This window comes from Globicephala melas, chromosome 2 (genome assembly GCF_963455315.2).
Source record: "Globicephala melas chromosome 2, mGloMel1.2, whole genome shotgun sequence".
NCBI classification, from domain to species: Eukaryota; Metazoa; Chordata; class Mammalia; order Artiodactyla; family Delphinidae; genus Globicephala; species Globicephala melas.
The window spans coordinates 131,974,543-131,998,661 of record NC_083315.2 but is presented as its reverse complement, the minus strand read 5'-3'; the positions used below and the strand labels follow the sequence as shown (position 1 = coordinate 131,998,661).

Genomic DNA, 24,119 nt, shown 5'->3' with positions numbered 1-24,119 from the left:
AACTATCCTCAGTTTTCCTGCTTGGATGTTTTTGTAAAGAAACAGTTTAAATTTTAAGCCAGGGTTTCTTTTTTTTTTATAAATTTATTTTATTTTATTTTTTAAATTTATTTTTGGCTGTGTTGGGTCTTCGTTGCTGCGCGTGGGCTTTCTCTAGCTGTGGCAAGCGGGGGCTACTCTTCGTTGTGGTGCGTGGGCTCCTCATTGCAGTAGCTTCTCTTGTTGCGGAGCACAGGCTCTAGGTGTGTGGGCTTCAGTAGTTGTGGCTCGCAGGCTCAGTAGTTGTGGCTCACGGGCTCTAGAGTGCAGGCTCAGTAGTTCTGGGGCATGGGCTTAGTTGCTCTGTGGCATGTGGGATCTTCCCGGACCAGGGCTCGAACCCGTGTGCCCTGCATTGGCAGGCAGATTCTTAACCACTGCGCCACCAGGGAAGCCCGAGCCTGGGTTTATTAACCTTGGCACTACTGACATTTTAGACTGGATAATTCTTGTTGTGGGGTCTGTCCCCTGCATTGCAGGACGTTTTGTAGCATCCCTGGCCAGTAGCACTCCTCCAGTTCGTGACAATCAAAAATGCTTCTAGATATTGCCAAATACTCCCTGGTAGGAAAAAATGACCCAGTTGAGAACCACTGCCTTTGGACAAGCAAAGCCTAATAGAATCTTTAAGGCCCTATCACTGTAATTTGAGACTTACAGTAATTTGAGACTTAACAGTTTTTAGCTTCATCTTACTCTTGGCAATTGAATTCGCCTTAGTTTCATGGAAAATAACAGAACTAAGGAATGTCTGATTCTTTCTGCTTAGCCACTGAAAAATAAGAACAGAAAAGACTAGAAATATTAGCTTGAAAAATGGGCTCTTGGCATTAACCATCCACTTAAGTTTTAGGTGTGGAAGGATAGACATACATAGAATATCAAATTGTATTTATGGATTTTAACATATCACATTTCATAAAATAATTAAGCATCAGCTCTGGGAAGTTAATGTTGTATAATTGTCATAGTGCTAATGTATGTCATCATTTTAGAAATACTCTCCAGTCAGAAACTGAGAAGTTAACTTCACACTGCCTTGAGTGGGACAGAAAGCTTGAATTGGACATTCCAGATGACGGTGAGGGAACATTTATATGTTTTTATGTCTTACCTTTATTTTTTTTAATATGGTTACATTTATTTGAAACACAAAAATCCAGTGTTGTCCAACTTTATAATTTCATTGTTATTCAAAATAGCAAGAATTTTTCATATCTCACATATGTTCACTAATATCTCTGTGCTAAAATGGTACCTGACTTAAAAGATATAAGTAGTTAGAATATTGACTATGATTCCTGAGAGTTAGACATTTGCCTATTTTATTATTAGATTTTTTTACTGTGACTTTATGAATGACAGCTATAGTTGGTATTGCTTAAGTATACAAAAATATTTTCTGAACAAAAATTACCTAAATCAATATGAAATCAAATCAAAATCAATCAAGTTTTCTGAAAAGTTCCAACCTTACCTATTCAGGAAAGCTATTTAGAAAAAAGTCATTTGTGTACTGCCACATCAGTCCTTAGATACTGATGTGCAGTGAGTTTGACGTTGAATTCTTATAAAATACAAGGAGAGGTAGAATGCTCTTTACTGCAATATGTATGAGAATGTATATTGATAATTTTTAGCAGGAATTGAAGCAGATAGTAAATGCTCAATATTTGTATGACAAAGTTTTGTAGTAGATAATTTTGTTTTGCTTTAAAGTAAGAATTTGATTCTGTAACTGTAGGATATTTGGAATGAGGTCGTCTTATCAGCTGGTTGGCTTGCAGTAAAGGTCCTGTCTTGTCCTTTAACTTTTAAAAACCTCATATTTCTTTTAGCTAAAGATCTTATTCGCACAGCAGTTGGTCAAACAAGACTCCTTATGAAAGAAAGGTTCAAACAGTTTGAAGGACTGGTGGATAATTGTGAATATAAACGAGGTGAAAAGGAAACTACCTGTACAGATCTGGATGGATTTTGGGATATGCTTAGTTTTCAGGTATGTGGTCAAGTATTTTGAATATGTTAACTTTGAGTCTGTTTTTTTTGTTTTTTTGGATTTTTTGAAAATGAGGTAACAGTAGTATAAAAGGGTTAGTATTAGCTACTTATGTGCCTGTAATATTAGTTATGTATTTCTTTATTTATTTGTGGCTGCATTGGGTCTTCGTTGCTGAGCGTGGGCTTTCTCTAGTTGTGGCGAGCGGGGGCTTCTTTTGTTGTGGAGCATGGGCTCTAGGTGTGCGGGCTTCAGTAGTTGTGGCACGCGGGCTTCAGTAGTTGTGGCACGTGGGCTTCAGTAGTTGTGGCTCACGGGCTTCAGAAGTTGTTTCTCGTGGACTCTAGAGCACAGGCTCAGTAGTTGTGGCGCACAGGCTTAGTTGCTCCGCGGCATGTGGTATCTTCCCGGACCAGGGCTCGAACCCGTGTCCCCTGCATTGGCAGGCAGATTCTTAACCACTGCTCCAACAGGGAAGTCCCTGTGCCTGTAATATTAAATGAGATATTAGCACCTTAATAAACTGTAATGTGCTGTCTAAATTTTTACTTTATTTATTTGTTTATTTGACTACGTCGGGTCTTAGTTGCAGCACATGGGATCTCTGTTGTGGCATGCGGGGTCTTTTAGTTGCGGCATTCGGGAATCTTTTAGTTGTGACATGCGGGATCTTTAGTTGCAGCACGTGAACTCTTAGTTGCGGCATGTGGGATCTAGTTTCCTGACCAGGGATCGAACCGAGGCCCCCTGCATTGGGAGTGCAGAGTCTTAGCCACTGGACCACCAGGGAAGTCCCAAGTGCTGTCTAAATTTGATGACTGATTTCTTCTCCTCCCCTATATTGTCAGTATGATTTCTATTTGGGTTGGAAACTGAGATTATATTCAACTGTTGAATAATCTGTAATGATTCTACATGTGAGAAGATGAGTAAATCTAGTCTTTAGTAGTTCCGTTCATCCAGCAGTTACTGAGTTCCTACCGTGTGCCAGACATTGCACTAGGAGTTGATAAAATAAGGCACATTCTCGGCCCCAAAGGAGTTTGTAGTTTGATTAGTGAGTTAGACAAAATATATCATTCCAATCTAATGTAAAAAAGTGCTATGAGGGCTTCCCTGGTGGCGCAGTGGTTGAGAGTCTGCCTGCCGATGCAGGGGACGTGGGTTCGTGCCCCGGTCCGGGAAGATCCTGCATGCCGCGGAGCGGCTGGGCCCGTGAGCCATGGCCGCTGAGCCTGCGCGTCCGGAGCCTGTGCTCCGCAACGGGAGAGGCCACAGCAGTGAGAGGCCCGCGTACCGCAAAAAAAAAAAAAAAAAAAGTGCTATGAGAGAGGGAATCACTAGGAAGATCAGTAAAGGCATGGGAGGAGATGATACTTTGTAGCTTTTTGAGCACATTTTAGAAATAAGCATATAAATTACTATTTCAGGAACCTATAGTCAACAACTATTAGACATTTCAAGAAAGCCTCAAACCTGAAAGAAAGAAGCCAAAGCAAAAATAAGAAGAAAGGTATTTGGATGGAGGAAGTGGACCAATCTAGGAAGTATAGTATCCAAATAATAGGAATTCCAGAAAAGGAGTACTGAAAAAATAGAAAATCATCAATGAAATGGTTTAAAAATTTTCCCCAGTACTGCAGGACATGAGTTCCAGATTGAAGGAGCCCACTGAGTGCCTATCACTGTGAATCAAGTGTAGACCCACACCAACGTATGCCATTAAGTATAACTGTACAACTCTTGGGATGAAGAGAAAACTGTAGAAGCTTCCAGAGAGAAAACAAGGTTCATACAAAGGGTCAAGGATCACAGTAGCCTTGGAGTTCTCAACTGCAACATTTAAAGCTGGGAGAACAATGCCCTCAAACTTTTGAGGGAAATAACTTCCAACCTGGAGCTCTGTAGCCAACCAATCAAGTGTGAGGGTGGAAGGGCATTTTCCAAACACACACAGTCTCAGATTTTACCTCCCAAGCACTCTTTCTTAGCAAGCTAAGTGAGAAAGTACCTCACAAAAATGAGGGAGTAAGCCAAGAATGGAGGAGGAGGTAGGTTGGATCCCCAGCAAGGGGCCAAGAGAATTGAGGCCGAGGGGAGACAAGAATGTGTGAAGCATGCTTAGGAAGCAGCACTTCTTGATCAGCACAAGGGGACCAGGGGCTCTACCAGACCTGTCTCTGGAAAGCTGAACTGGGTAAAATACCTGATTTGTTTTTTATTAAGAGGAGATTTAATGCATTCTTTTTTTTTCTTTTCTATTTTTAAAATTTATTTTATTTATTTATTTTTGACTGCATTGGGTTTTTGTTGCTACGCGTGGGCTTTCTCTAGTTGTGGCGAGCAGGGGCTACTCTGTTGCAGTGCGTGGGCTTCTCACTGCAGTGGCTTCTCTTGTTGCGGAGCACGGGCTCTAGCCGCATGGGCTTCAGTAGTTGTGGCACATGGGTTCAGTAGTTGTGGCTCTAGTACTCTAGAGCACAGGCTCAGTAGCTGTAGCGCACGGGCTTAGTTGCTCCGCGGCATGTGGGATCTTCCCGGACCAGGGATCGAACCCGTGTCCCCTGCATTGGCAGGCCGATTCTTAACCACTGCGCCACCAGGGAAGTCCTTAAGAGGAGATTTATACTTACTGTGCAGAGTTTAGACTGAATCGATGATAGACACATGAACAACTAAGCAAACAAAAAGCAAAACAATTATTACGTCTAGAGAAAAGTGAGTAAGGGAACATAATAGTCTCAATAACTTTATGGCCCAGATGTGAATAGTGTTTATGTAGTCATAATATAAGCATTACTTTGTGAGCAGTTTTTATACATTTACCAGTTTTCATATTGATGAGTTGGTTAACTAGTATCTTTTGATGGTGGTCAGTTAATTCTGTGTTTCTTACTATCATTGTTAATTTATGGATTTAAAGATATTTGATGTGTTTTCATTATTTACAGTTACTGTCTTTATTGATGCTTATTTCTCAGCTTTGGCCAATGACAGCCTCTTCAAACTGGCTGCTGGGGCCTTTTTTTTTTTTTAAGAGTTGTATTGAAGTACAATCTGTGTATCATAAAATTAGCCTGTTTTAAATACCGTATGCTAACACATATATATGGAATCTAAAAAAAAAGAAAATGGTTCTGAAGAACCCAGAGACAGGACAGGAATAAAGACGCAGACATTGAGAATGGATTTGAGGACACGGGGAGGGGGAAGGGTAGGCTGGGACGAAGTGAGAGAGTGGCAAGGACATATATACACTACCAAATGTAAAATAGATAGGTAGTGGGAAGCAGCCACATAGCACAGGGAGATCAGCTCAGTGCTTTGTGACCACCTAGAGGGGTGGGATAGGGAGGGTGGGAGGGAGGGAGATGCAAGAGGGAGGAGATATGGGGATATAGGTATACATATAGCTGATTCACGTTGTTATACAGCAGAAACTAACACAACATTGTAAAGCAATTATACTCCAATAAAGATGTTAAAAAATTTTGCCTGTTTTAAGTGTACAATTCAATGACTGTCAGTAAATTTACAGAGTTGCACACCGTGACCGTAATCCAAATTTAGAACATTTTTAGCACCACAAAAGGATCCGTCCTGCCTATTTGCAAGTCAATCCCCATTCTCACTCCTAGCCCAGGCATCACTAATCTTCTTGCTGTCTTTGTAGATTTGCCTTTTCTGGGCATTTCACATTACGTAGAATAATACAATATGTGGTCTTTTGTATGTGACTTCTTTCACTTAGCATGATGTTTTTGAGGTTCATCCATGTTGTAACTTGTATCTATATTTATCAATTGATGGACATTTATATTGTTTCTACTCTTTGGTGATTATGAATAGTCTTCTATGAATATTCATATACAAATATCAGTGTGGATATATATTGTCATTTCTCTCGGGTAGATACCTAGATTTTGCTGGATCATGTAGTAAATTTATGTTTAACTTTTTAAGAAAGTGCCAAACAGTTTTCCAAAGTGATTACTCCATTTTACGTCTCCACCAACAATGTGTGCTCCTGTTTCACCACATCCATACTTGTTATTGTCTGTCTTTTTTAATACAGCCATCCTAGTGGGTGAGAACTGTCTCTATAGTTTTGATAATGATGTTAAGCATCTTTTCATGTGCTTATTAGCCATTCATATGTCTTTTTTGGCAAAATGTCTAGTAAAATCTGTTGCCCATTTTTAAATTGGTTTGCCTTTATTACTGAGTGGTGTTTTTCATATATCCTGGATACAAGTCCTTTATCAGAAATATTATTTGCAAATATTTTCTCCCAATTTGTGGCTTCTGTTATAATTTCTTAATGATGTCTTTTGCAGTATAAATGTTTCTGATTTTTGTATTTTTTGGCCACACTGCACGGCATGCAGGATCCTGACTAGGGACTGAACCCGTGCCCCTAAATTGGGAGCAGAGTCTTAACCACTGGACCGCTGGGGAAGTCCCAAATGTTTTTGATTTTGATGAAGTTCAATTTATCAACTTCTTTTCTTTTATGTTGTGTACATGTCTAAGAACTCTTTTTGCCTAACCACAGGTCACAAAGATTTTCTCTTATGTTTTCTTCTAAAAGTGTTACAGTTTCAGCTCTTACAGTTAGGTCTGTGATCCATTTGTAGTTCGTTTTTCTGTATGCTGTAGATAAGAGTCTAAATTCATCTTTTTTCTTGAGGATATCCAATTTTCCCAGTACTGTTTCTTGAAAAGATTGTCTTTTCCTCATTGAATTACAGTGGCAACTTGTTGAAAATCAGTGATCATAAATGTAATCCTGAGTCATTTTGACGTTTAAATTTTTTTTTTGAGAGAGAGATTGAGAATACATAGGAATATAAATGCATAGTAAGGGGACTTGAAGCAAGTTTACCAAACTGTTGACAGTGGTTACCTCGTTGGAGGAGATTGGAAATACCAGAAGGATGGGGATATTATTTGAATCTTTTAAAATGAGATTGTGTGAAGAGAATGAGAAGGCATGCCACAGACTGGGAAATGAATATTTATAAAAGATGTATCTGATATTTGATATAAACATCTGTATCAAAATATACAAAGAACCCTTCAAACAACCTGATTTTTAAACGGAGAAAAGACCTGGTCAGACCCTTCACCAAAGAAGATACACAGATGGCAAGTAAGCATATGACAAGATAAGGCTCAACATCGTAGATCATTAAGGAATTGCCAATTAAAACTACAATAAGCTACCACTGCATGCCTATTAGAATGGCAAAAATCCAAACCACTGACAACACCAAATGCTGGTGAATATGGAGAGCAGCAGGAACTCTGATTCATTGCTGGTGGTACATTGCAAAATGGTACAGCCACTTTGGAAGACAGTTTGACAGTTTTTTACAAAACTAAACATGCTCTTATCATACAATCCAGCAATCACAGTCCTTGGTATTTTCCCAAATGGTTGAAAACATATGTCTACACAAATATGTGTACACAGGTGTTTATAGCATCTTTATTTATAATTGCCAAAACTTGGAAGCAACCAAGATGTCCTGTAAACAAAGAGAGAGAGATTGTATTCATATTGTGTAATTTAGGAAACAAAAACATTTAGGATATCTCTCCTACCATTTAGTGATCAAAAATAATTTAGGAGAGTTATCCATATATGGCATTTTTTTTTTTTTTTTTTTTTTTGCGGTACGCAGGCCTCTCCCTGCTGTGGCCTCTCCCGTTGCGGAGCACAGGCTCCGCACACGCAGGCTCAGCGGCCACGGCTCACAGGCCTAGCCGCTCCGCGGCATGTGGGATCTTCCCGGACCGGGGCACGAACCCGTGTCCCCTGCATCGGCAGGCGGGCTCTCAACCACTGTGGCACCAGGGAAGCCCCCATATATGACATTCTTTGTGTAGATTTTGAAGGTTTGTAAGACCAAAAAGAACAATGAACAATTTTACTATAAGAGTTTTTCACTTGAATACTAAATTCAGGGTGATTTAGTCTAATTTTATGTTGCCATTCTCAATTTTTTTGAAGCTTCAGTTTATTAGTTTGTAATTTTAATGTGGTTAGCATTAATCTGATAAACTTGTGCTTTATTTATTAATAGGTAGAAGACGTAAATCAAAAATTCAACAATCTGACCAAACTTGAGGAATCTGGGTGGCAAAACAATAACAATACAAGCAAAAAAGTTTTTCGGGTAAGTTTGTGGGTTTCTAATATAGACTCTTCTACTCTAAATTTTATTTTCAAGCTTTATAAACATTTAGCTTCAGATTTTTATCATTTTTTAAAATAAGTTTCATATATTGCTTACAATGTGCTGATTGTCTTTGAAGAAAGAAAGGAAATGAGCAATGCAAAATTCAGGATGGTTATTTCCGGAGGGAGGAAGGATAGGGGCTATGATTGAATTGGGGCTGTGATTGATTGAGAGCTTCTGAGTTGCTACATAGTGGGTGTGTGTGTGTTTGTTTTATTCTTTAAATTGTGTTTATACATTTTTTGGTAATAATAATGGTAGAATTAGATAATTTATATAATGCTTAGTATGTGACAAATGTTGTTCCAAATACTTTACATGTTTTAACTCATTTAATCCTCAGCAATCCTCCTGAGGTGGGTACTGTTATCCCCATTTTACAGTTGAGGAATATGAGGCCCAGAAAGATTAAGTTACTTGCCCAAGGTGGAGCTGGGTTTCAGGCCCGACTTTCTCATTCCAGAATTCCTATTCTTATCCAGTAGGCTGTGCTTTTGTGTGATATATTTCAAAATGAAAGATTTTTTGGGTTTTTTTTGGCCATGCCGAGTGGCTTGCGGGATCTTAGCTCCCTGACCAGGGATCGAACCTGGGCGCCCTGCAATGTAAACGTGGAGTCCTAACCACTGGACCACCACAGAAGTCCTGAAATAATTTTTTAAATAGAAAAGAAAGAGGAACAATGGCTCTTTAGAATGTCTGTCTTCTTCCCTATACTTTGTCTTGTAAAATTTCCTATTACTTTATCATGATAACTTCCATTCTTATCTATTTGTAGAATTTTTTCTAGTAATGTTTTAAACTCAGAGTTTTTGATTCAGATGAATGCTTCTCAAACCACAGTAGAGCATTGCCAGTTTTCCTTTTAGATTTTAGAAAAATATCTGTGGTTATAAAATCAGGTTTCTAGATTGGTACTTTATCATGCTATGTAATCCATAGCAAAACTGTTTTAAATCCTTAGGAGTTTAAGCTGTTACAGTATTAAAGAAACATTTTAATAAAATTATTTTACTAATTGTTATGACAAAGACTCAAAGGACATTGACAAAATTGATTGAACGAGTTTTAAATCTACTAAACAATGAAGGATGCTTGAACATTTTGAAGCTACTGTGGATATTTCTTATTGAGTACTTAGTCCTGGAAACATTAATATCATCAGTGATGCAGATAATGGCTGTATCAGTACAGCAGTATATCAGAGCCTTGTAATTCTGCCCCTTGTCACCAGGTGTCTCTCTCCTCCTACTTTATTTATAGGCTACTGTTAAGATATTGGACAAATAAAATAAAATTTATCTTTTACCTATACTTTGTTACCATTCCCTTCTACCTCCTATTCATTGCCTCTCATTCCATCACTTATCCTGTTTTCATCTTTCCCTCTTTTTTCCATCAGTTTTTAGGTATGTTTAAGGGTCTTATCTCTGTTTACATTAGGAAAAAGCAAAACAACAACAGCTAAACCTGTGAGGGCCACATCTGTGTACTGTGAGGGTACACAGTTATCTGTACCTCCCCTTCCCCCATTCCCATTTCTTTCTTCCCAGTCACAGACAAGCTTCCTGAAAAAGTTGTCTATACTCTGTCTTTATTATTTTGATTCCCACTTACCTTTCCAACTCACTGCAATTCAGCTTCACCCCCTCTATGCTTCCAGAACAGTTATAACCAAGGTTATTGATCCATTAATGCTGCAGTTATTAGGTACTTAATTATAAAATCTAGTCCCTCTGCAGTATTAAATACAGTCTACTCCCTCTTTCTTGAAATTATTTTATACTGATTTTCCTCCTACCTCTGTCCCTTTTTATCAGTCATGTTTGCAAGTTTCTTTCCATTTATCCCTTAAGTGTTTGTGATACTCCAGTTCCTACCTCAACTCTCTTCTCTCCTTCCATATTCTTCATGCGCAATCTTACCCACTCGGCGATGATTCCCGAATCTGTATTTCAAACCACTCTTACTGCTGACACAGTAATACTTTAAAATCTGTGTATCCCAAACTGAAATCATCTTCACACACATCGATGTTTCCCTGTCTCAGAGAATGGTATTATCATCCCTCCAGGCCTCCAAGATAGAAACCTGGCTATCTTCTGTGGTCCTTTCCTTTCTGTATTTCACCACCTTCATTCCACATATCTAAAAGATTGCTAAGTCCTCTCAATTCTTCCTCATATCTCCTGAATCTGTTTACTTTTTTCCATTTTTCCCTCCGTTATCTAACTGCTAGCATCTTTTTCCAGTATCACTGAAGTAATCGCCTTCCTAACTGGCTTATAACCCTCCAATCCATTCTCCAGGCTGGACACAGAGTGACTTTTCCAGAATGCAAATTTGATAATGTTAACCTCCTGATTAAAAATCATCAGTAACCTCTATTCCTTTGTCCTCTGTGTAAATGTAGCTCCTCAAAATGGTTACATGTGAGGGATCATAATTAGCTGTTACTTACCTCTTGCCAACTCCTCTGTGCTTTCTTTCATTCCTGGTTTTGCAAACATGCTATTCTCTCTACCTAGCCCTTTCCTCATCCCATCTTGTAGCCCACCTAGCTGTGATTTCAGCTCAGGTGCTACTTCCTATAAGCCTTCTTGGTGCCTCTGAAGGTTGATTAATTGATAAATTCAGCCCTCTGAATTTATTTCTAACACGACATTTATTCTTCTCAGTGTCCTTATTTAGCTCTTCCACTGTGAAGCTGAGAACTCCTTGAGGGCAGGAACTTTGTCCTTTACCTTTTGAACCCCAGCATTTTATTTATTTATTTATTAAAAATTTATTATTTTTAAATTTTTGCCTGCTTTGGGTCTTCGTTGCTGCATGTGGACTTTCTCTAGTTGCAGCAAGCGGGGCCCATCTTCATTGCGGCGCGCAGGCTTCTCATTGCGGTGGCTTCTCTTATTGTGGAGCATGGGCTCTAGGCACGCGAGCTTCAGTAGTTGCAGCACTCGGACTCAGTAGTTGTAGCCCATGGGCTTCGGAGCAGACTCAGTAGCTGTGGTGCACGAGTTTAGTTGCTCCGTGGCATGAGAGATCTTCCTGGACCAGGGGTTGAACCTGTGTCCCCTGTATTGGCAAGCGGATTCTTAACCACTGCGCCACTAGGGAAGTCCAACCCCCCCCCCCGCAAGCATTTTCGCACGTATTAGGAGCTTGGTAAGTATATGATGAATGTGTTGAGTATTTCATGTATGCCTTATTTGTTTTTCTTATAAGATGGTAATGAATCCCTTTAATAAGTCATAATTTCTCTTCACAGAAAAAAGTTGTCTCAGGTATAGTGAGTAAACCCAAACAGGATGATGGTGGAAGAATTGCAGCTAGAAATCGCCTAGCTGCCATAAAAAATGCAGTGAGAGAGAGAATTAAGCAGAAAGAACATGCTGAGGCAGCAGCCTCTGCAATGCCAAAGGAAGTGGATAAAATAGTGTTTGATGCTGGATTTTTCAGAATTGAAAGTCCCGTTAAATCATTCTCAGGTTAGTTTTTCTGCTGAGACTACTAAACGGAAATATTTGGGTTGGATGGGAGCTTGTGTAAGAGGTGAAAAATAGTTTTCACATGAAGATTTATGTGTTTTCTGTGATTTCTGAGAAATAGCTTATGGAAGGTGGGTTTGGTTTAATTTTCATTTGGAGTAAAAATTTTCCTCCTATCTTTTTTTTTTTTTTTTTTTTGCGGTACACGGGCCTCTCACTGCTGTGGCCTCTCCCGTTGTGGAGCACAGGCTCCGGACGCACAGGCTCAGCGGCCATGGCTCACGGGCCCAGCTGCTCCATGGCATGTGGGATCTTCCCGGCCCGGGGCACGAACCCGTGTCCCCTGCATCGGCAGGCGGACTCTCAACCACTGCACCACCAGGGAAGCCCCTCCTCTTATCTTTTTGAAGTACAGTAAATGTACCAATTTCCTTATTTTATTTAAAAAAAATTTTTTTAAATTTATTTATTTGGCTGCACCGGGTCTTAGTTGCGTCATGCGAACTCTTAGTTGCGGCATGTGGGATCTAGTTTCCTGATCAGGGATCGAACCTGGGCCCCCCTGCATTGGGAGCGCGGAGTCTTAGCCACTGAACCACCAGGGAAGTCCCCCATTTTCCTAATTTTAAAATATTGCAGTGTAACCAGCTTTTACTACTTCAGGAAACCATTCTTTCTTATGATTTTCTAACTCTGGTTGTATTTTTCAATAGCTATTTTTCATAGGCTATCCTTATTAGATTGAATTTATTTACCTAGATTGAAATTATGTATAAGCCATATAATGAGAGGTCATAGTTGAGGTAATCTGTTTCTTCAATCTTGGTAGACATTTTTTTTTTTTTTTTTTGCGGTGTGCAGGCCTCTCACTGTTGTGGCCTCTCCCGCTGCGGAGCACAGGCTCCGGACGCGCAGGCTCAGCGGCCATGGCTCACCGGCCCAGCCGCTCCGCGGCATATGGGATCCTCCCGGACCGGGGCATGAACCCATGTCCCCTGCATCGGCAGGCGGACTCTCAACCACTGCGCCACCAGGGAAGCCTGACACTTCTATTAATGCTTTAAGTGCTAGATGTTTATTTTCAAGGAGAAAGGGGCTAAGTCCTCTTTAAGTACTAATCAGGAGAAGGGATTTTTTTTTCCTATTATTTAACTGTGTCCACTTGGAAGATTTCTGACAATAAACTTGAGTTGCTACTTAATATTTACATTAAAATGTAAATTCATCACCTCAAGTATATTATTAGCTCCCTGTCAATTTAGGTATCACACCTAGTGGGTGGTTTTGGTGTGTTTCCTTTACCCCAAGCAGCTGCACTCCCTGGACTCCAGGAATCGCCTCACTGCTAATGGCATGGGTCCTTGTTACTTACTTCCCAAGGATCCTAGTGGTTTCCATGACTATGGGCCCACCACTGTCTATTCTTTCAGGGAGCCATCTTGGTACTTATGACGAGAGAGATCAAGGTTTTTGATCAAAATTGATCTTTCTGAAATTGATTTTTAATTATAGAACTCAATAGAGTTTTAATTGTAGAACTCATAGTTTATATGAGGTTTGTTACAAGACGGAAGTCCCCCAGGAAGCCCCACTCATCCCGTTTGTCACTTCCTAAAGGCAACCACTTCCAATGCTTAAAGGAGTCTTGGGGTATTGTTTACAGCCCTCTCTAAACAAGGTGTAGATTTTTTTCTTGAATTATTCCTTTGATGTACTTTCCTTGGTTTTCTCTGATCTTTCAGAAACTCTTATCTTTCTCCTGGTAAATAGACTGTTTTTATCATTCTTTCCTGTACTTGTCATTTTCTTCTACTTCCTGAATTTCTTCAACTTTCCTGTTGGCTATCATGTTTTTAATTCCCAAGAACTCTTTCTTAGTCTTTGAATGTTCCATTTTATAACATTCTGTACTTGTTTCGTAAGTGCACTGTCTTATTTTTCTACAGACGTTAACGATAGCTTTTACGTATTCTTCCCTTGGATAATTTGTTCCAAGGTACTCTCATCTGTTTGGTTTTGGTTTCTGTCTCTTGTATTAGAGTCTTCCATCGGGTGTCTGATGATCATTCACTGCTTGCTCATGGTTAAGAGCGGGACTCTGCACGGCAGCGTGTGGGTAATAAGGTCTTTACTGTGGGGTGATTTAGCTGCACCATTATGCTGGGAACCTGCACATCATCACTGTATTTAAGTCTTTTCTCATGGGCTAGATTCCCCAGAGAAGATCCTTCTGATCTGTTGCCTGGAGGGTATAATTCTGGCTTCCAGTCTTTCAGGAGCCACATGGGGGGAGGGAAACTGAGTGTATCAACAATTTAAATAATACTCATTTAATCCCCCCTTTACCATATAGTACCCGTCTCTCAACCTTATCCCCTAAACCAGAGATGCCCTGTTTCACCTTTTTGGGGAGATAAGCCTCTAGTTTTTTTTATCTTGGTGGTGGGAGGGGGTTGTTGACAGTTTCCCAGCTGTGCATAATGAGGAAAGGAATCTGGACTAATTGTTCTTTAAACTGACTTTGAACCAATCTTCCTGTTTTTACCTCTGCTTGCAGAGATTCTTGAGGCCACCAATTCTTTTGAGAGGTGCTGCGGTATAAACTGGGTTGATTCACATCTTTCCTGACTAGTGGCTTAGGATTTATTTTCTTGAGTCTACTAAGTAATATACCACTCATCTATCTATATTATGCTTCCAAATTTTTCTGAGTTTTGTTGTTTCTGGTTTAGTTTCCTTTGTCCTTGAAAATTATATTTCAAATTTTAAAAGCCACTGACCTTAAAAAAAAGGATGCTTTGTCCTTGTAGCATTCAACCTTTCAAGATTATCTGTTACTGTTTATAGTAGTGGGATGTCAAGAGGAAGCAGTTTAGTGTGTGTATTCAGTACTATCTTTAACTGAAAGTCCCAGGCATTGACTTTAACAAACATTATTTTATAGGAGAAAGGTAGGGGAATAGGAAGAATTTGCACTGTCTTCCTAGTTATAGTGAAAAATGAATGAAAGAGCTTTTTGGTATTAAGATGATTTCTCTCATCTTCTAGGACTTTCTTCTGAATGTCTTTCTCAACGACTTAGAATACCTAAGTCTGCCAGCAAAGCTGCGTCTGAGAGCAGGGCTGAGATGGGCGTTTTAAGACAAACCACATCACCAGAGAATCCTGATCCTCAGGGCACCAAAAGTGAACATGTTGATAAGACTTTGATTTCAAATATTCCTGGAAACAGGTATTTCTTTAATATTAAGGGTTTAACAGATGCAGACATTAAATACCATTTCAGATTGTTAACCTGGTTAAGTATGCAAGATATGTATTGTTTATTAAATTTCACAATGACCCTGTAACGTATAGGCAATACTTCTATTTTATAAATGAGGAAATTAGGGCTTCACATTTCAGATTGGTAAATGGTCATATCTAGATGGGCAAAGTAAATGCTACAGAACAAAGAAGAAAAGAAGTAATATAGTGTTCTTTGTTGATAAACGGCCTGAAATTTTGGTGCTTGACAGATCTGAGCTCAAAACCAGCTCTATGACATACTAGCTATGAAACTTCAGGAAAAGTTTAATTAACTCACTAAGCTTCAGATTCATCATCCACAAAACAGTGCTGATACCTCCCTGCAGTGTCATTGAGAGGTAGGCACTTTTGTACCAGCCATTATAGAAAGTACCTTGAGGTTGCTGACTTGACAGATGGCAGAGTGAGACAAGGGGGAGCTAATATGTACTGAACAATTATTATGGGCTGGATATTGTTCAAGGTTCCTATCATATATTATCTCATTTAATCCTCAAAACAACCATGTGAGGTACTAGACCTCCATTTTTAAAAAATGAGGAAACTTGAAAAGTTAGTAACTTACCCAAATTCAGCTTACAGTTGGTGAGAGTGGATGTTACCTACATTCTTTATGCTACATAGTACTGCCTCTGCAAAGATGCATCAAAATTACCTATATAGTCCTTGTTCGTGGAACATAAATGTACCAGAAATATAATAGGAAAAAGATACTTTAAGTAGGAAATAAAATTGTAGTCTGGAGCCAAGATAGGACTGTTGGATTTATTATTAATCTGGAGATGGGACAGCATTGAATATTCTGCCGTCACACCAAACAAGGTTGTCAAAAATAAAGAACACCCTATGCATTGACTATTTCAATGGGGAAACAAATGAAAGTTTTTCTTTTTAAATATTTCATGGAACAAGTTATAAAATTTCCAGTTTTCAGTATAAACTGAAGTATATTTAGCCTTTGTAGGGATTAAATTATTTTAGATGTTTTACAAATCTGTGGATTATAAAATACCAATTTATTGTCATTTCTTAAATGCAAGTTACTTTACTTTGTGTACCCTGTAGTTCATTATCCTGTACTAAGAAGATCCAAAATTGTATTTAAGTGATATTACAAGTACTCTTTAAAAATTTTTTTACTTTATTTCTGATAATAGTCCTGAAAGAGCATCTTACAAATAAACAACTTCGTACAATGAAGGCAAAGTGAAGCTGAAAACCAGAAAAATAGAGTATATATACATATTTTTAAATGACTCCAAGAGGTTGAGACAAATGTTTCTAGTAAAATGCAAGTTAAGAACTTCAGGATTAGAATATATTGTGCTATAACTAGCTAACAAGTAAAGGTAGGCAACTCCAGCCATACAGTAATTGAGTTGATGCTTTAATCCCCCAGAAGTAAGCTTTATCCTGACTTTTCTAGTATGTGGCTCTGGATTTGGCTGAGGTTCAAAAGATTGCCAGCAGACTGACCAGCACGGTCACAGCTTGTGAGCTTTCTGAGGAAAATGTGTTTGGTTTGTAAGGCCATCCTGAAGTAGCTGTCATCCAAAACTAATCTATTTGGAACAGGCCTGATCTTGGATGAGGCTGCATCTTTGACCCATAAAGGATAGTCTCAAAACACAAGTCAAAACATAGCAAAATGTTTAATTATCTGAGTACAATGCTGCTTTTTTCGTTTTTCAGGAACAGCATAGTAGAAGATGCTAAGTGTCCTGGATTACAAGATTTAATTGAAGTAAACCATGTAAGTCCTATTCCAGTGCATTAGATAGCCCAGTATGTTATCTATTTATATCATTATATATAGTAACTCCATAAACAACCTCCAGAATTTCCACTGGAAATCTAAAGCAGTCATATAGAATTACAGTTCTTATTTCAAAGACCTTTGGCTTGTTTGAGATCATAGTGCCAATTTGGTTTTCAGCTCACATCAAGATTATTTTTGTAAATAAAGTTTTATGGTATCACAGCCACAGTCATTTGTTTATGTATTGATTCTGGCTGCTTTCAAAATATAACGGTAGAGTGTTCATGTTTGTGCAGAGACTCTTTGGATCACAAAGCCTAAAATATTTATAGTTGGCTCTTGAACAACAGCATGAGGGGTTGCCATCCCTCTGCACAGTCAAAAATCCACGTATAACTTACAGTTGGTGCACCCCTTGTACTTGGTTCTTCCATATTTGTGGGTCCGCATCCGTGGATTCAACCAACCACAGATCCTGTCGTATTTACAATTGTAAAGATTCTGTGTATAAGTGGGCCCTCGCAGTTCAAACCCATGTTGTTCAAGGGTCAACTGTACTACCTGGCCTATCACATGGAATGTTTGCCAATCTCTGAGCTGGACTGTTGGTACTTGCTGAGAAACTTTCCTTCATTTGTACTATTGCTGTAATATTATCTGATCTAATTGTTCAAGAAGCAAGATGGTAGGATTTACAGTGTTCTTTAGCTTGTGCTCAGAATGTCATCCTTGTATTATTTCTTATTTTTAATAGCAATAAGACTTTTTCTGTTTATTTCAATTTGGGGTAATTAAATGTAATAACATTTTTACTTCCAGGATGTAAATAAGATAAACTTTGAAATAAATTGTTTGCCTAGTGAAAGAATGAATTTGGCTCTCCTTGCTGGCAAAGCGGCAGATGATGTTAATACTAACAAAAAGGAAGAAATTTCAGATGTTGTGTATGGAATGGAGCTAAATTCAATTACAGCACAGGATGTTTTGATGATTAGCCCTGAAAAAAATGTACCATCACAAAATAACATCTCACAGGAAGAAGAAACTAAAATTTCTCAGTCAGGTAAAGTTTTTTAATATATTTAAATGAGGCTTTGTTAAATAAATGAACTTGGACTAAAGTATAGATTATTATAAACACTTCGGGCTACAGTTTCCAAGAATGAAGGTTGAAAAATAGGACACTTGCAGTAAATATCTTGTGAGAATTAGTTTGTGTTGTGGTACCCTACTATCCACCCAAACCTTTTGAGGTAGACCCATTAAAAATCAACAACAGATACTAATCCATATTGGATGTCAGCAGCACTTTACATTAGACCTAACTATGTGGCATTCTTTGTTGTTTGTGAAGACTCAGAAAAATTCCCTGAAGTTTCTTTAGTTCTCTTCTTTTCCATCAAACATCCTCAAACCTTTCTTCAAAACACCCTCTTTTTCTGCCCTAGTGCCTTTTCCTACCTACTGTGTTGTGATTGTTCAGTAGGAAATGGCTCTTGTATTTTTGTTATAATATAATGTGTGATGGTTTCACCTACTATTTTCATCTGCTACTGCATGGTGCCCTTCTGGCTGGGGTCTAAGGCAAAATAAACATTATAACCTTGGTCAGACATTTAAGGCACTCCAGCTATGTTCTAGCATCTTTTGGGTACCTTTAAATTACAAGCATGAGATTTATTTATAGAAGCCTTTTTTTATACTGAAATTAAGGATGAGAATTTTACAAAGAAATTTAACTACATTTAAAAAAATATTATAGCATAAGATGATCCATATTTTTCTTAGCATATGATGTATGGAATTTTTCATATCTTTCAAGGCTTTGTTCCTTTCTAACAACACTTAACGGCGAGAATATTACTTTAAAAGTTAAAAATTATTCCTTTTTGTTTTTCAGTACTGTTTGATAATAAAAGTCTCACTACTGAATGCCATCTTCTTGATTCAGTAAGTTTTCCAACTTGATTTGAAAAGTTCTTTATATTCCAGATTTGTTTTATAAAATGAATATTACTCACTTTTCAATTTACGTGCAAAGTTTACATCTTGTCATTGTTTTATTTACTCTGAAATCCACTTTTATTCATTTTTTCTCAAAATGGGAAAAATTGTATTGTTATATTAATACTTTAAAATATAGTGTGCTTTAGTATTAAACTCTGAAGATTTAATTCTCTATATGGTTTATGTATCAAATTTGTTGTGACAGAGTGGTTGAATACTTGAACATCTAATACGTAGCTTGGATTATGCTGGGTAGTTCTCAGTGATGTATGAAAAATATAATGCAAGATTTCTATACTTTTGAAGCTTACAGTTGGGGAGATAATGTCTGTCCTACCTTCAGTCGTTGCTTATTTTCATTCTAGTTCTTTTAGATTACTATATTTATGTCCTGCTATTTTATTTGGAAGCTCCCCAGCCTTTACTTTTAGTGACCTCTTGCCTTTAAATCTAGTTCAGACATTGCCCATCTGTGAAGCCTTCCTGTATAAGCTCTCATCTCTCGCATGTTAATTTCTGTATAGGCACAGGTGCACAATGCATACAGTGCACACATTGAATCTCTTATTAAGAGTATAATATGAATAAATGATACTGTATTCCTAAAACATATTGTACTTTCAGGAATCTATTTCCCTTATTAACTATAAATTCCTCTTTAGGCAGAGCTGTCTGATTCGCATTCATGGGTGCTGGCACTGAATAGTAGGGCATGAATGGAATAGTGCTCTCTTGCCTACTAAGTGTTTACAGCATTGGCTTTCACCCCCTACTGCCAGATATTTTTATTTCAATGATCTGTATTAGGACGTTTGTCAGGCGATTCTAACATGTGGCCATGGTCAACAACTCTGGTTTATAACCTTACCTTGAAATTTTCCAGGACCAATTGCTAAAATAAATCAGGGAGTGGCTTTGGTTTGCTAATCTTCGATCTCAGAATATAAAAAATTCATTAAGGCAAATGTAGGATCAAACAAACAATTTTTGTTAACCTCATGAAGCCTGGCAAATGCTTGGCGTCCTTAAGCCACTAATTCCTTAAGGACCTCTGAATATGTTGACTTTTATTATCTTTCGAAGATGCCTTCTTTGTATTCAGCCTTCTGGGGTGGCTACATCTCAGGAGCTGAACGGAGTGTGTTACTGCGACCACACTGTTCCTTCTTAGTCTTGGCCTTCTTTATTTATTTATTTTAAAAATAAATTTATTTATTTTATTTTTGGCTGCATTGGGTCTTCGTTGCTTCACATGGGCTTTCTCTAGTTGTGGTGAGCGGGGGCTACTCTTCGTTACAGTGTGCGGGCTTCTCATTGTGGTGGCTTCTCTTGTTGCAGACCATGGGTTCTAGGCGTGCAGGCTCAGTAGTTGTGGCACACGGGCTTAGTTGCTCCACAGCGTGTGGGATCTTCCTGGACCAGGGCTGGAACCCGTGTGCCCTGCATTGGCAGGCAGATTCTTAACCACTGCACCACTAGGGAAGTCCCAGTCCAAGCCTTCTTTTTTTTTTTTTTAATTAATTAATTTATTTATTTATTTTGGCTGCATTGGGTCTTCATTGCTGTGTGCAGGCTTTCTCTAGTTGTGGCGAGCAGGGGCTACTCTTCATTGTAAGTTGCAGAGCACAGGCTCTAGGCGCACGGGCTCAGTAGTTGTGGCTCACGGGCTTTAGTTGCCGCGGCATGTGCGATCTTTCCGGACCAGGGCTTGAACCCGTGTCCCCTGCATTGGCAGGCGGATTCTTAACCACTGCGTCACCAGGGAAGTCCCAGTCTTGGGTTTCTTTAATCCTAGGCTGAGACCTAGAGAGACAGGGATTTCAGCATAAGGCCAAGTTATATAAACCTGATTTAATCTTGTTCTCAGAGCTGAATTCTGAATGATTGGTTCTGATAATATGTGGTATTATAAGTAAATCTGGATGTTAATGAATCATAATATTCTATTTTTGATACATTAGTAATATGATTAAAATTGCTTCACAGTTATCATATATTATCTTGTTGATAAATCTTAGTATCTTAAAACTTAGTCTCCCTGTGAATTATTTTCCACTTCCATAAATTTTAGAAGTTATATTTTTGGATTTTTTTTTTTTTTTTGCTGGATTTTTTTTTTAATAGGTCCACCTGTCTATTTTAGACCCACATTATTACTAGCTCTGTGCATCATTTGAACTTGAAGTAGTGTTTGAGAGGGAACAAAGAAAAGGATCCCAGCAGGATCACACTAGTAAAAGAGCTGTTAAGTACAATTATATGGACTAGGATTTGTGGAATCTGCATAAGTGGCCTCAGTTTTATTCATCCTGCATATGTTGCTGAAGTCCATTTACATATTACTAATCACCTTTTAAGGCGTATATTCCTAATATGCTTTTCAGTTAAAAAAAACTATATGTTTGAAATTAGATCCATGGAAAGTAGCATAATCATGTCATTAATAACTTTTTATTGTGTATAAGAAATGTCATTTATATTATTAGTTAATCCATTACTAATTTGCAATGTTGAAAACTTAATTGGTGAAACTCTTGATGGTTACTTTAGTGACTTCTCTAAATTTATTCTCTAGCCAGGCCTAAACTGCAGTAATACATTCACTCAGGTGGAAAGAAGACATCAAGAATGTACCAGACACATTCCCTTTGGTGGTAACCTGATTACGTTTTCACCTCTAAAGCCCCTCAGTGGAGATCAACCAGAAGAATTTTGAATTTAAAAATAAATCCAGACATTTTTCTTCATGTTATCAGTGCTGTGGTATATTCTTAGAATATTGAAAAGTTGAAGAATATGTATTTGTGTTCACTTCTATTCAATCCATTTATATAGTGTCATACAGCAGCCCTCCGTATACTGAGGGCCTACTGTTGGGGACTTGAGCATCCTTGAATTTTGATATCTGTGCATGTGTATGGGGCGGGTGTCCTGGAACCAATACCCCCCACCCCAGGATTCAGAGGAACAACTGTATACTATTTCAATATTCAGTGTTCATCAAAGTATGTTTTAGATATGATACTGTGTCTCAAGGGAAGTGGGGAAATTTTGTATATTAACCATGCAGAATAAAAATGTACTGTGCCTTGCCTCTCTTGTTTAAAATGTATAAGCTTAAATGTTAAGTATACCTACTCAGAGCTTATGAACATTCTTTCATTTAATCAAAATATAGTGTTAAACTCTGACAGAAATATTTGCATTCCTTTATACTTTATTCTTAATTTGAACTCTTAAATTTGTTGATGTTGAACAGCTTTGCATAGTGCATTTTCCAGGGTACGTTGAGTTTCTTTAGATGAGCTTTCTGGATTCTGAAGTCAGTTTACATGCTGCAGTTTCACATGGTTAAATTATAAGCGGTTCCCATTAAATTCTTGTATTTTTTTTTTTCATTTTCCCCTTGACGTGACTGACAGCCTTTGAAGGAAATGCTGCCTTCCCTTAAAGAGAATTATATCAATCACTTAATGCGTTCGAAATATCTTCTCTTTTATGAAACTCTTAACTACAGGATTTGTAGAAGACAGGGTGATCAGAATAACAGAGCACCAAGATGACTCATTGTAGCTAGAGCTCGTCACCAGACCTGGATCCAGTTATTTCTGTTTGCAAATGAGGTGAGTGTTCGAGGTATTCACCAAACAAGCAGAAACTTTATGGATAGTCCTTTAAGGTGAAGAGTTTGCAAACAAGAAGGGAAAGCACATCTACTTTTGTTGTCAGAGGAAGGTATGTTAGGCTTGTGGAAAAGACAGTATTTATTATCAAGCCCACGTGAGCAGTTAGGAGACTATGTGAGGTGCTGGTTTAGAAGCATATTCTCAGAATGCCTAGTCTTAACAAAATATAAAAGCAGCTTTAACAGCCCATTAATGAATAATCGAAGCAAGACATTCAGAACAAAGAAACATTTTATGTAAAAGTTAGGGTTTTCTAAGGGTCCAGGGCCATGAACATGTAAAAGAGATGGGTACAAAGCAACCCAAGACTTAGAATCTATATAAAGCAATATGCAACAATGGGACTGCCCTGGTGGTGCAGTGGATAAGACTCCGAGCTCCCAATGCAGGGGGCCCGGGTTCGATCCCCGGTCAGGGAACTATATCCCACATGCATACCACAACTAAGGAGCCCGTGTGCCGCAGCTAAGGAGCTGGCGAGCCGCAACTCAGGATCCCTGGAGCCACAACTAAGGAGCCTGCCTGTCGCAACTAAGACCTGGCGCAACCAAATAAATAAATTTTTTTTTAAAATGCAACATAACAATAAAATAATGTTTGCCCTCAAGGATAAAGTAGATGAGAATAAAACAATATGAGTAAACATGATTTTTTGGTAGGTTTAATAAGATGTACTATTGAATCATTTAGAAAGCTTTTGGCTATTAAGTGATAATGAATTGAACTCGAATTGGCCTAACAGTAAGGAAATTTATTATTTCACAAGTTGTCAGGGTGATTTCAGGCACTTTACAATCAACAGCTCAGTGATGCCATCGAAGTCCAACATCTGTTCATAGTTCATTCTGGCATCCTTGGTGTCAGTGTCTCTAAAGCTGGGTCCTTTTGGAGTCACATGATGGTGCTAGTGGTAATCAGAGCTGTGTCCTTCCCTTTAGTCTGGTTAGGCCAGCTAATGCCACATCTCCATCTGCAGATCAGCTGGGGTTTGCTTAAACTAATCAGGTTTCCCTATTTTATCTGGGATTATACCTGGGTAAAACCAGGACTGTTAGGAAGCAGGGAATGAGTTGGGTAGGCAGCCATCAATGTGTCCTACAACTAGAGAGAGTGTCCTTGGGCTATTGGACTCTAGAATTATGAGGTATTAAGAAAATCTTTAAAGACAAAATGAAAGAAAACTGGGTAGAACAAGAGCCTTTCCAAAAAGAAAAAAAAAGGAATTTCCATTTATTGAGGACCTACTATATGACAACCTCTTTGCAAACAATATTTTATTCAATGGTCATAGTAACCCATTTTATAGACAAAAGATGTGTTATATAATGTATTATACAGTTCATTTTACAGACAAAGGAACCAAGGCTCAGAGGATTTAAGTAATTTTGTATAAACCAAATTCCCTTTTTTCTCCATAGCTTACTATGTTCTTCTGTTTAATCACTGGAGTACAACAGTCAAGATCAGAACGTTAGAATAAGGAATTAACATACTTTTTGAAATGAGACGTGATGTGCTGCTCACATCCCACTTTAGGACTGAAGGACTCATTTTTTTAGTTGCTATAACTGCTGCTAGCAGACAGTC

General features: G+C 38.3%; 1 protein-coding gene across 1 annotated transcript in view; it reads left to right on the top strand.

The window, feature by feature from the left end:
• DLGAP5 (DLG associated protein 5) overlaps positions 1–21,562 on the top strand; it is a 35,795-nt gene extending 14,233 nt beyond the window's left edge. Inside the window, exons 10-18 of the mRNA XM_030855040.2 lie at positions 1,035–1,120; positions 1,878–2,038; positions 8,128–8,220; positions 11,552–11,771; positions 14,820–15,003; positions 16,773–16,833; positions 17,659–17,902; positions 18,740–18,789; positions 21,422–21,562. Of these exons, the coding sequence (XP_030710900.1) occupies positions 1,035–1,120; positions 1,878–2,038; positions 8,128–8,220; positions 11,552–11,771; positions 14,820–15,003; positions 16,773–16,833; positions 17,659–17,902; positions 18,740–18,789; positions 21,422–21,562 (1,240 nt within the window). The remainder of the gene's footprint in view (positions 1–1,034; positions 1,121–1,877; positions 2,039–8,127; positions 8,221–11,551; positions 11,772–14,819; positions 15,004–16,772; positions 16,834–17,658; positions 17,903–18,739; positions 18,790–21,421) is intronic.
• Positions 21,563–24,119: the final 2,557 nt, after the last annotated feature.